General features: G+C 40.6%; 1 protein-coding gene across 4 annotated transcripts in view; it reads right to left on the reverse strand.

The window, feature by feature from the left end:
- Positions 1-2,199: 2,199 nt before the first annotated feature.
- The window catches only part of BCO2 (beta-carotene oxygenase 2), a 104,370-nt gene continuing 93,714 nt past the window's right edge, over positions 2,200-12,855 (reverse strand). For 3 of the 4 annotated variants that reach the window (XM_027036511.2, XM_053204114.1, XM_027036510.2), the window contains 4 exons: positions 5,802-5,939; positions 5,058-5,240; positions 4,131-4,241; positions 2,200-2,598 (listed from right to left, as the gene is read on the reverse strand). In XM_027036511.2, the coding sequence (XP_026892312.1) occupies positions 2,485-2,598; positions 4,131-4,241; positions 5,058-5,240; positions 5,802-5,939 (546 nt within the window). In that variant the 3' untranslated portion in view covers positions 2,200-2,484. The remainder of the gene's footprint in view (positions 2,599-4,130; positions 4,242-5,057; positions 5,241-5,801; positions 5,940-12,855) is intronic. The other variant, XM_027036512.2, reaches the window with a different exon arrangement.

Consider the following 12,855-nt stretch of genomic DNA (forward strand, 5'->3'; position numbering starts at 1 on the left):
GTCTCCTTCTCTCTCCCCCTCCCCTGCTTGCTTTCTCTCTCTCAAAAATAAACATTAAAAAAAATTAAAGAAAGCATAGGCCCATATAAGTGAATTACTCATACAAGATCACTTACAATAAAACAGTACTTGCCAGGCATTGACCATATGGGAGATAAGCAGTCTAATTAATGGTCAATGGTTACACAAATGCTTGACTCTTTCTGAATGAAGTCTTAGGAATCAAAATACAAAGCAAAAGGAATTTCTGAGAAATTGCTGTACTCAATTACTTAAATAAAATATGGCATTGCATTTGCAGAGCCTTTGCTCTACATTTTTAAATTAAGGGTATTCACCAAATTCACCCTCAGTGATCCTGTTATGGGTTGAATCATGTCCCCCCAAAACTAGTGTGTTGAGCCCCCAGTACCTCAGAACATGACTTTATGTGGAAATGGGTCTTTGCAGATATAATTAGTTAAAACAAAGTCACTAGCCTGGGTTCTAGTCCCTTTCCCCTCCCATATGCGCCTCATACTCCTCTCCTAGAGTCTCGACCCTGGTGAGTGAGGAGTTGGGCTTAGGGAGAGGAAGAGGCCCTAACTAAGCTTTCAGCCTTAGTCATCTGGTCACTCAATTTTATCAGAGTGATATATTTAAATAGATAGATAGATAGATAGATAGATAGATAGATAGATAGATAGATAGAGGCATATTATAGAATGTCACTGTGGAGCGCCTGGGTGGCTCAGTAGGTTGAGCATCTAGGTCGGGCTCTGTGCAGATGGTGCAGAGCCTGCTTGGGATTCTCCCTCTCCTTCTCCCTGCCTCTCCCCACCTTTCAAAATAGCCATTTTAAAAAATAAACAAAATGTCATTGATCCCTTTTTATCTTCTTCTTCAAGAACCTCATAGATGACAGAGCCACGGCAGAATTAAGGCATCCTTGGGTCAAAATCTTATGATTGTACTGATAACCTTTATATGCTTGAACTTCACACCCTGTGATTAGGATGGAGTAAAGATTTATAGAGGAAAGACATGATCAGATTGGCATACTTCCCAGATGTCATCTGGAGTCTCTTCCACCCTTTAGATCCAGATAAGATCTAAAACAATCCTCCTGTCTTTGAGGACTTCTGTGAAATATCAGGGGATTTATGTTCTCTTATGCTTACCTCAGCCTCGAAGCCTCCACATCTCTGTGAGTTGTTCAGCCATCTTCTTGCCATTCTGGTACCTGCTGCTTTTACTCTGTGCTTCATCAACCCAGACACAAAACTTAGAGCTTTCCCTTTACTGCCACAATGTAAACCTTTACAGGTGGCATTTTTGTGCCTGCGGGAACACTTCACTACAGAGGACAGGGTTTATGATGTTGGCTGTAACTCCTGAGGAAAACTGGGAAGAAACTGACTCTGCAGTGAGCTCACGGTTGTCCCAAACTACAAGTCAAGGAGGGTTCTCCGGCAGCATTCAACATGCAGAGGGAGCACTGAAAGTTTAACTGGTCCTGGTTTGGAGTTAAGTGGAGGGAGGAGGTATAACTGAAGGGAAAGGCAAGAAAGGATCTCGAAGGCGTTGGCAAGAGTTGTGGTTATTGGACAGAGATAGGAGGCTTCGGGCTGTCAGGGTTTAGACGCATGGAGATTAGATGGCCTCTAGTGCCACCTGTTGCCCAACCAAATGAAGAACTACCCACTCTTCAATTTCTGGAGATGAGAAGAAATGGCTGATCTTAGTGACATCCCTCAAAACAACACCCTCCCAAGGCTGAGCGGGGGGTGGGGTGGAAGGTGGCAGTCGGTGGCTCAACTGCTGTGGCGTCCGTGGACAGTGGAGAAACAGGTGCTTTGGAAGAAAGCCTCCAAGCATGACGTAGCTGGCTTCCTGTCCTCTGTAAGCTCCTTAGAGCCCACGCTAACAGGCAGGCTGTGATGGAAAAAAACAAGGTGCTTTTTAGAGCTATACTCGTATTTTACAATCTGTGATTATTTGTATTTTTTCTCCCAAGTGTAAGGACCTCTGTCACCACTCTGTCTGATGGTGGTGATGACCCAGCTCTTTTTCTTTCATGTAGTCTTATTACCTAGAGAAAGATGTATCTAGTAAATATAAATTTAAAACTCTCTTCAAAAGGTTGTATCAACACTTGCTTCACGTTTTTAAGGAAGAGCCCTAAGAAAATATAAAACCGTGATTATCTCAAGAATTCTGTTTTGTTTTGTTTTTTTAAAGTTTATTTATTTTGAGAGAGACAGAGAGCTGGGGAGGGGCTGTGGGGGGAGAGAATCCCATGCAGCCTCCACACTCAGCACAGAGGCAAAATAAAGAGTCAGACACTTAATTGAGCCACCCAGGCAGGCCAAGAATTTGTTTTTTAATAGAAATTTTACAACCAGATCTCTACAGTTTGGAACGTAAGGTGCCTTTTTTGCTCTCTTTTTTTGTACAGAGAATGTTCATTGTAAACTTAGTTTCTAGGCCTTGTGAGTTGTTCCATCAGATGGTGACAAAGGTGCCATGGAACCCATAAGGCATTTGCACGGGCACTTCGGCTCGGCCCAGTTCTTCAAAGTTCTTGGCGTCCAAGACTAGTAGAAAATTGTTTTCATTCTAGAAAAGGAAAAACAATACTGGAAATTCTTTTCTTTTTTAATTTTTTAATGTTTTAATTATTTTCAAAGAAGAGAGACACAGAGCATGAGCGGGGGAAGAGCGGAGAGAGAGGGAGACACAGAATTCAAAGCAGGCTCCAGGCTCTGAGCTGTCAGCACACAGCCCGATGCGGGGCTTGAACTCACGAACTGTGAGATCATGACCTGAGTTGAAGTCGGATGCTTAACCAACTGAGCCACCCAGGCGCCCCAGAAATTCTTTTGATCATGTCTTATGCATCTTCCTATCTATCCTCACCACCTAGCACAGTGCCTTGGCTATCCATTCACTGAATGTTTGCGGAATTGCTGAACCAGCCTGAAAAGGAAATTATGGCAGAAGAAGTTCAGGCCCAGAGTGCAGAAATTAGGTTGTTTATGTCAATTACTTTCACAGAATCTCTCTGACTTTAAGGATCTTTTTACCTGGGCCTTTTTAATCACCGAAGGGATACAGAAATTTTTTTCTTCCAAATTTTCTAAGTTCTATGCCTCCAGTTACTTTGGAACTGTACAAATAACTTTGTCAGCATTACAAGGCTGACTGATACTTGCCCTGGTGTAATTGCAGGAGTGGCAAGTACATGAAATGAGGACAAAGTCCTCTGAAGCCTGTGGCAGATGTTAGTAATTGATCCCAGCACTCTCCTCGTCAAACCCTTAAAAAGTCTCAGAATCCTACACCCCAGGCAGCCACTAATAACTGATCAAAGCTTGTACTCAAAGTGAACCTATCTGCCATAAGACCGCCTTACACAAGAAGTTATGACATCAACATTGTTGAGAACTAGGGCTCACCACATTACACTTTTGGAGCAATGAAACTGGCAGCACAGATGGTGGCATGAACATCCGACTAGACGTCAGAAGACTGAGATTTAAACACTGGCTTTACCACTGTGAGATGTGACGCAAGCTCCTGCAACTTATCTAACTTACAAATTCCATGTGTGTAAAATGGTATGCAAAAAAGGTCTCCTTCTTTTTTTTTTTTAATTTAAATTCAAGTTAGTTAACATACAGCGTAGTCTTGGTTTCAGGAATAGAACCCGGGATTCATCTCTTACATATGATACCCAGTGCTCATCCTGAAAAGTGCCCTCCTTAATGCTCATCACCCATTTTACCCATACCCTACCCACCTCCCCTCCAGCAACGCTCAGTTTGTTCTCTATATTTAAGATTCTCTTATGGTTTACCTCCCTCTCTGTTTCAACAAAGCTCTTCTGATGAGTAAATAAGATGATGTGTGTTAAAATTCTTTGTAAATGAATATGCAAAATGTAAATTATGATGACTATATAAATAGAACTTTAAAATAATAATAAAGCACGATTGTGATAAAAGGGTATGTACATAGGAGGAGAGGAAGAAAAGGGAGAAAGTACTGTATTGGAATCAGAATAAACTACTGACAGCATCACTGAATACAATCCTCAAAAGGCTCAGTGCCACTTCTCTTTCTGAATAGTGATGGGGAGATACATTTACCTGCTTGGGGGTGATCACCACAGAGAGAATAACCCCACCATCTTCTTCACTGGTTCCTGGTGCAGGAACAAACACAGGTTCCGAGGGGTAGAAGCCATCTTCTCTCCAAATCTGTAAGACCCCCCCCCCAAAAAAAGTATTTGATAGAAGGCTAGTTATGAGCAAGAAGCCTTCAACAGCTTTTCTCACTCCCAGCATGCACCTGGCTGTCAGTACACTATCCATTCAGTAAAAGAACCAGGCTCACTGAGCTGAATAGAGGGGGGCAGGTGGCTTGCAGCTACAGGCTCCATCATCATCAGACACAATCTGTGCAGTTATAATTTCCCATCGACCTGAACTATGTGTCCCAATAGCCTAAACCCCATGATTTCTCTAAAAATAACATCCAACAGAGACTTGTTTTTCTGGGCTTGGGATTCATGTAAGATTCCCCAGAGGGAATATACCCCTAGCCTAGGTGATTCTGTGGTTCTCAAACTGAATAAAAGTAAATGGTTGAGCGGCTTAAATATTAAAGAAGCTCAAGGGGTGCCTGGGTGGCTCATTTGGTTAAGCGTCTGACTCTTCATTTCAGCTCAGGTCATGATCTCACAGTTGGTGAGATCCAGCCCTGCAGCGGGCTCTGCCCTGACAGCTTGGCACCTGCTTGGGATTCTCTCTCTACCTCTCCCCAACACATGCAAGCACTCTCACTCACTCTCTCTCTCATTCTCTTTCTCTCTGTCTCTCAAAATAAATAAATAAAACATTAAAAAGAAAAACCTTTAAAAAAAGTCACTCCTTCCTTTAAAAAAAGAAAAAGAAATTCAAGAGCTACTTTAACAAAACAGAAACTAATTCAAAAAAGTGGTCCTTTAAGGGTGCCCTTTAAAAGGGCAAAAGTGGTCTTTTAAGAGTTCAGAAAGGGAAAACAATTTTCATTACCATCAGTGTTTTGTTTACCACGTCCACCTTGATCAGAGAATCCCCCACCAAATGCCGAAAGCCACAGCCATAGAAGAAACGATACTTTCTGCCACTGAATTGGCCATAGTTGATCTGGGGAAATTCAATACCTCCTTCATCCTCTAGACCCTCAGGATGTAGATTTTCATAGGAGCACCAAATCTAAAAGAGATCCCAAAAGGATTTGCAGTCATTGCTTACTTTCTCACCTATTTTATGCAGTATAGGTCAGTGAGGGGGCTAAGAGTTTGCAACAGGGCTTGGAAACTGAGACTCTAGGTCATCTTTTCCATTATTCCTCTTTCCATCACGTGTATGAATATGTGAAAGGGTTTTGTGATGAAGCTTTCAAATGGCATACAGGGTGGCAGTGACCTTCTTATTCTACCAAAGCTAAGATATTAATAGCTACACAACGACATGCTGTGATAAGCACAAGCTTTCCAGAAGGTGGAGATGATCAATACCAATCTAATACTTAGCTGTTCCACAACCATTAGAAGATTGACATATCTGTTTCAAAACACAAAAAGGATAGGTAAACACAGCGCTCACTCCCACTCAGAATCCTGCAGCTCTTGTGCAAGCGACTGTCATGACCTTACCCTGCTAGGCTGAATGATATCAGACTTATTGGGCAACAAAGATTGAGGGAAACAGCCAATGAATAGAGTACCACGATTAAAATTCAAAGTCTTAGTCTAGTGTCCTTTGAAAGCATACCTTTCCATCAGCCTGTTTCACAGCACTGGCTGAAGAATAGGACAATGGGTTGAGGTTCTGTCCCTCGGGGTCATTCAAACTGACATGCAAGGGCAAAACAAACCTTCGAGGGAAAGATCTGCCTACTGAATTATAGACCTGTTCAGGAAAAAGAAAGAGATGAGAAAATGTCATTCATAGGATAACAGCATGTCCCAATAATTTATATCCAGTCAAACATTCCTAAGTAATCGCATAAACGATCATTTTCATTCATTCATTTATTCCACAAACATCTGTTGAGTACCTCTAGGCAAAGCACTATTTTAGACACTGGGGATGCAACAGTGAACAGAGTCTCTGGACCTCAAGGAACTCACCCTCTAGCGGGAAAAAAATGATAATAAGAATTAAAATGTATGTTATTGGATTAATGTCAAATACACAAATGAGGTCTTGATAGTGGTAACTGCTATTAAGATACATCCTGCAGGGTGAGAGACTAGAGAGTAACAGGGGTGCTTCCTTTTTCATGTCTGGTCAGAATAGGCCTCTGCATATTAAAGTATTAACTTAGTAGGCCTGGGTTGCTCAAAGCTGGCACATTCTCAAGAAAGGTCCATTTTCATGGCTGGTCCTTAGCTGGCACCTGAGAACTGAGCTGTGGGAATATTATGTCTGACAAGACTGGGTTCGCATTCCTGAGGTCTTGAGCCACACTGCACTACTTTACCCAGACAGTTTATGCAAACAATGCAATTTATAATGAACATTTGCTTCCCTGTGGGCATATGGAGCTTTGCTTAACTGAGGTTGGGTAGGGGCTATATGCCTATGTGCTGATACCCAACAAAAACTCTTGATGATCAATCTGGGGGAGCTTCCCTGGCATGCAACATTCCATACATGTTGTCACAAGTTGCTAGAGGAATCAGGTGTGTCCTGGGTGACTCCACTGGAAGAAGACTTGGAACTGTGCACCTGGTGGTCTCCTCCAGTCTTCATCCCACGCACCTTTCCATTTGCTGACTTTTCTGAGATCTGTGAGCCCTCCTACTGAATCACCAAACCAAGAGTGAGGATCCCCAACACAACCTCCTTGCAGAGATCATGTTGAAGCAGGAGGCCCCTAGCAAAATAAGTATATTTTTTCTGACAATAAGAGTGCTTTAAGCATATTTTCCTTTCTTGAAATACTGTAAGAGGGACACCTGGGTGGTTCAGTCGGTTAAGGGTCTGACTCTTGGTTTTGGCTCAGGTCATGATCTCACCATTCATGGATTTGAGCCCTGCGTTGGGCTCTGTCCTGTCAACAAAGGGCCTTCTTGGGATTCTCTCTCTCTCTCTCTCTCTCTCTCTCTCTCTCTCTCTCTCTCTCTCTAAAAAATAATCAAATGCAAAAAGAAAAACAAAAAACTACTGTAAGATGGAGAAGAAAATGTGCTATTTCCCCTCATATACCTGGATCCACATTATCTCCATCTCACACAGAAATGTTTTTACTGAAAAAAGATTCAGTGCTATTTTTAAGCTTCATACAGAGTTAGATTTTTTTAAGAGTTAGATGTTTTAAGTTACTTTTAAATTTATGTAAACATTTTTTTTCCTTCAGCAAAGCCATAGCTGAACAAAAAGACACTTCCAATAATGGTGGCTTATTATTAAAAAAGTAAAGTGGACCAACTATCCCACTGAAAACAGTTTAAAGAAGCTAGACAAAATGCTTAGAATAGGTGTTTGAACTCAGGAAACAACAGATGTTGGTGAGGATGTGGAGAAATGGGAACTCTCTTGCACTGCTGATGGGAATGCAAACTGGTTCAGCTGCTCTGGAAAAGAGTGTGAAGGTTCCTCAAAAAATTAAAAATAAAATTGCCCTATGACCCAGCAACAGCACTACTAGGAATTTATGCAAAGGATACAGGGGTGCTGATTCATAGGGGCGCATGTACCCCAATGTTTATAGCAGCACTTTCAACAATAGCCAAATTAGGGAAAGAGCTCAAATGTCCATCAACTGACAAATGGATAAAGAAGATGTGGTTTATATATACAATGGAATACTACTCGGCAATGAGAAAGAATGAAACCTTGCCATTTGCAACAACATGGATGGAACTGGAGGGTATTACGGTAAGTGAAATAAATCAGTCAGAAAAAGACAGATATCATGTTTTCACTCATATGTGGAACTTGAGAAACTTAACAAAAGACCATGGGGGAAAGGAAGGGGAAAAAAAAAGTTACAGAGAGGGAGGCAAACCATAAGAGACTCTTAAATACAGAGAACAAACTGAGGGCTGATGGGAGGGTCGGTGGGGAGGGGAAAATGGGTAATGGGCATTGAGGAGGGCACTTGTTGGGATGAGCACTGGGTGTTGTATGTAAGCGATGAATCATGGGAATCTACTCCTGAAGCCAAGAGCATACTGTATACGCTGTATTTTAGCTAAATTGACAATAAATTATGTTTAAAAAATGCTTTATAATTCCCCCCCCAAATAAAAATAAAATAAAATATCTTTTTGAAGGCATTGGTGAGCTAAAAAGGCAGTGACAAACAACAGGGCAGAGATGTGGAGGGAGACGGAAACCTAGAGGTAAACAAGATACAGGGGCGGCCGGGCAACTTGTCCCCTAAGGATATCAACTGCTTCCAGAAAAAGGCAGCTGAAAGGCTGAGAAAATAAAATAACTTTTTATTAAACTTTTTTTTATCTTGAGATCATTGCAGGTTCACATGAAATAATACAGAAAAATAAACAATTGATTAAAAAATGGGCAAAAAACTAAAATAACATTTTGCCAAAAATATACAAATGGCCAATAAGTACATGAAAAGATGCTCAGCATCATTCATTAGTCATTAGGGAAATGCAAATCAAAATTACAATGAGATATTACTTCATACCCACTAGGGTGGTTACTATAAAAAAAAAATCAAAACAAGAAAATAAAAGTGCTTTGAAAAGGTGAAGGAATCGGACCCCTGTGCATCGCCGGTGGGAATGTTAAATGGTGCAGCTGTTGTAGAAAACATTCTGGCAGTTCTTCAGTTAGTGATACAATTATCACAGGATCCAGCAATTCTATTTCTAGTTATATACAAAAAGAACTTAAAACAGGGACTCAAATGTATATTTGTGTGCCGATGGTCATAACAGCACTATTCACAATAGCCAAAAGGTGAAAACAACCCAAATGTTCCCCCACAAATGAACAGATAAACGAAATGCAATACAGACATACAAGGATATTTAACCTTTAACAGGAATGAGATTCTGATACATGTTACAACATGGATGACCCTCAAAAAGGTTATGCTAAATAAAATAAGCCAAACACAAAAAAATAAATCTTGTCTGATTCCACTTATATGAGGTACCTAGAATAGGCAAATGCATAGAAACAGAAAGCAGAATAGAGGCTACCAAAGGCTGGAGAGAGAGGATAATAGGGACCTGTTATTTAATGGGTAGAGTTTCCACTTGGAATGATAAAAAGTGTGGAAATGGGCAGTGATTATGGTTGCACAACACTGTTAATGTACTTAATGCTACTGAACTGAATACCTAAAGATGGTTAAAATGTAAGTTTTATGTTATGTATATTTTATCACATAAAAAACAAGATAATACAGAGAGATCATATGAATCCTTCATCCAGTTTCACCAATGACAGTGTCTTGCATAACTGCAGTACAGTATCACAACTGGAAAATTTACACTTATATAATCCACCAACTTTTTTCAGATTGTGTGTGTGTGTGTGTGTGTGTGTGTCTGTGTCTGTGTATTTAGTTCCATGCAGTTTTCTCATGTGTAAATTCATGTGATCACCACCACACTCAAGATATAAAATCACCACAAGGATCCTTCATGCTACCTTTTTATAAATATATGGCTACACCAACTCCCCTAACACTTGACCCCAGTGAATAGATTTTGATATTTTCAAGGAATTAAAGGGATAAAAGCTGGAGTTCAAGGACTGCCAAAAAGGAGAAGCCCTGATAGACCCCCAGCTCTTTGGATCAAAACTCCTTCGTTCAGCACCTAGGAGTAAGAATGAACAAGAAGTAGTCCAGCTCTTTCAGGAACTGTACCCTGCTTCAAAATATCCCAAGCCCTAGAACTAGATTAAGAATATCTGGAATTGGGGCGCCTGGGTGGCTCAGTCAGTTGAGCCTCCGACTTCAGCTCAGGTCATGATCTCACAGTTTGTGAGTTCAAGCCCCGCATCAGGCTCTGTGCTGACCGCTTGCTTGCTCAGAGCCTGGAGCCTGCTTCAGATTCTGTGTCTCCTTCTCTCTCTGCCCCTCCCCCGCTCACGCTTTGTCTCACTCTGTTTCTCAAAAATAAATCAATGTAAAAAAAAAAAAAAAAGAATATCTGGAATTGATCATGTACCCAAGCAATCAGCCAAAAGTAAATAAAATTTTCTCTGGAGGAACGTAGTATCAGCCTGGGTCTCAAAATATCTCTACAATTTTTCAAACACAATATTCTGTATACAATAAAAATTAGCCAGTACATGAGAAGACAAGAGCATGTTTAAAAAAACAAAACAAAACAAGATAACAACAGAACCAGAGCCACAAGGGATCGAGATAATAGAAGCTACCAGACTCTAAGTTTCTGAATATGGTGGAGGAAATTCTTTTAAACTGAGAATTGTAGCAGAGAACTAGAAATTATAAAAGAGAACCAAATTAAAATTCAAGTACTGAAAAATGCAATGAGTTTAAGAACTTAGTGGCAAGGTTTAACAGCAGAATAGACACTGTTGAAGAAAAATTAACTGTAAGACAGGTAAGAAGAAAATATCCAAAACAAGATGCTTATTAGAGAGACACAAGAATGGTAAATACTAAATAGAACATAAGTAACAGATAAAGTGAAAAGGAGTAACACACATGTACTTCAATCCCAGAGAGAAGGGAGAGAAAGGATTTACCAGATGCAATATTTGAAGAAATAGGTGACATTTTTCAAAACTAATGAAAGACATCAAACCATAGATTCAGTTATCCCTAAAAAACACCAAACACTAAAATAAATAAAAAGAAAACCATACTGAGAGCTATCCTAGGACTATAGAAAATCAAAGAGAAGATTTTAAAATCAGTCAGAGATGGGGTGCCTGGGTGGCTCAGTCGGTTAAGCATCCAACTTCAGCTCAGGTCATGATCTCACAGTTCATGAGTTTGAGCCCCACACTGGCTCTCTGCTGTCAAGGCTTCCCTTCAGGTCCTCTGCCTCCCTCTCTTTCTGCCCCTTCCTTGCTCACTGTCTCTCTCTCTCTCTCTCTCTCAATCTCTCTAAAATAAAAGCATTAAAAAAAGTTTTCTTTTAAATCAGAGGAGGAAAAAATAGCAACTTCAAAGGAGCAAGGCTTAGATTGACTACTGATTTCTCAACAGAAATCAGAATACAACCAAACATCTTTAAAGTATTAAAAAAAATAACAACCTAGAACTCTTTATCTAATGAAAACATTCTTCAAGAAAGAAGGTAAAATAAAGACATTTTTCTGAGAAGCAAAAACAGATTTCATCACCAGCATATCTGAACTAAAGGAAATACCAAAAGATACTCTTCTGTTAGAAAGAAAGTGATTCCACATGGAAGCCTCAAACTGGGAGGAATTAAAAGCAATTGAAAGGTACAGATGTGGGTACATGGGTAGTATGGAGAACTATGATTACATAAAGCAATAATAATAATGTCTTACAGGGTTTAATATAGAAAGAAAATTAAAATATACAACAACAGTAGTGTATAAATCAGGAGAAGAGTAAATAGAGTTAATGTGTTCCAGAGTTCTTGCACTGTCTGCAAGGAATTAAAGAACCAATTTATAATATATTGTGTTAAATCAAGGCTGCATATTATAATCTCTAAAATAACCACCAGGGACGCATGGGGGGCTCAGTTGGTTAAGCTTCTGACTTCAGCTAAGGTCATGACCTCACGGTTCCGGGGTTCAAGGCCTGTGTCAGGTTCTGTGCTGACAGCTCAGAGCCTGGAGCCTGTTTCAGATTCTGTGTCTCCCTCACTCTGCCCCTCCCCCACTCATGCTCTGTCTTTCCCTCTCCCTCTCCCTCTTCCTCTCTCTCTCTCTCTCTCTCTCAAAAATAAATAAACATTAAAAAATAAAAAATAGGGGCACCTGGTTGGCTCAGTTGGTTGAGCATCCGACTTTGGCTCAGGTCATGATCTTGCAGTCTGTGAGTTCGAGCCCCATGTTGGGCTCTGTGCTGAGGGCTCAGACCCTGGAACCTGCTTCAGATTCTGTCTCCCTCTCTCTGACCCTCCCCCGTTCGTGCTCTCTCTCTCTCTCTCTCTCTCTCTGTGAAAAATAAATAAACTTAAAAAAAATAAGTTGGGGCGCCTGGATGACTCAGTCAATTGAGCGTCCAGCTTCAGCTCAGGTCATGATCTCACGGTTTGTGAGTTTGAGTCCCGCATATGGCTCTGTGCTGACAGCTTAGAGCCTGGAGTCTGTTTCGGATTCTGTGTCTCCCTCTCTCTCTGCTCCTCTCCTGCTCATGCTCTGTCTCTCTCTCTCTTTCTCTCTCAAAAATAAATGAACATTAAAAAAATTTTTTAAAAAAGAAAAAAGAAGTAAAATAAAATAACCACTAAAAAAATATTTAATTACCAAGCTAATGGGCAGGAGGTGGAATGAGGTTTGGGGAGGGGAGATGGAAATCAAATAATAAAATACACTCAACCAATCCAGGGAAGGCAAGAAAGGAGAGAGAGAAAGAAACAATGACACAAATAGGAAGTGAACAGTAAGATGGAGTATTTTTTTATTAAAAAAAAATTTTTTTAACATTTATTCATTTTTGAGAGATAGAGAGAGCATGAGTGGAGGAGAATCAGAGAGGGGGAGACACAGAATCCCAAGCAGGCTCCAGGCTCCGTGCTGTCAGCACAGAGCCTGATGAAGGGTTCAAACCCACATATCACGAGATCACAACCTGAGTCAAAGTCAGACACTCAACCAACTGAGCCACCCTGGCACCCCAAGATGGGATTTTTAAACTTCAATATATTGGTGACTGTTC

The sequence above is a fragment of the Acinonyx jubatus genome, chromosome D1 (assembly GCF_027475565.1).
Source record: "Acinonyx jubatus isolate Ajub_Pintada_27869175 chromosome D1, VMU_Ajub_asm_v1.0, whole genome shotgun sequence".
NCBI lineage: Eukaryota > Metazoa > Chordata > Mammalia > Carnivora > Felidae > Acinonyx > Acinonyx jubatus.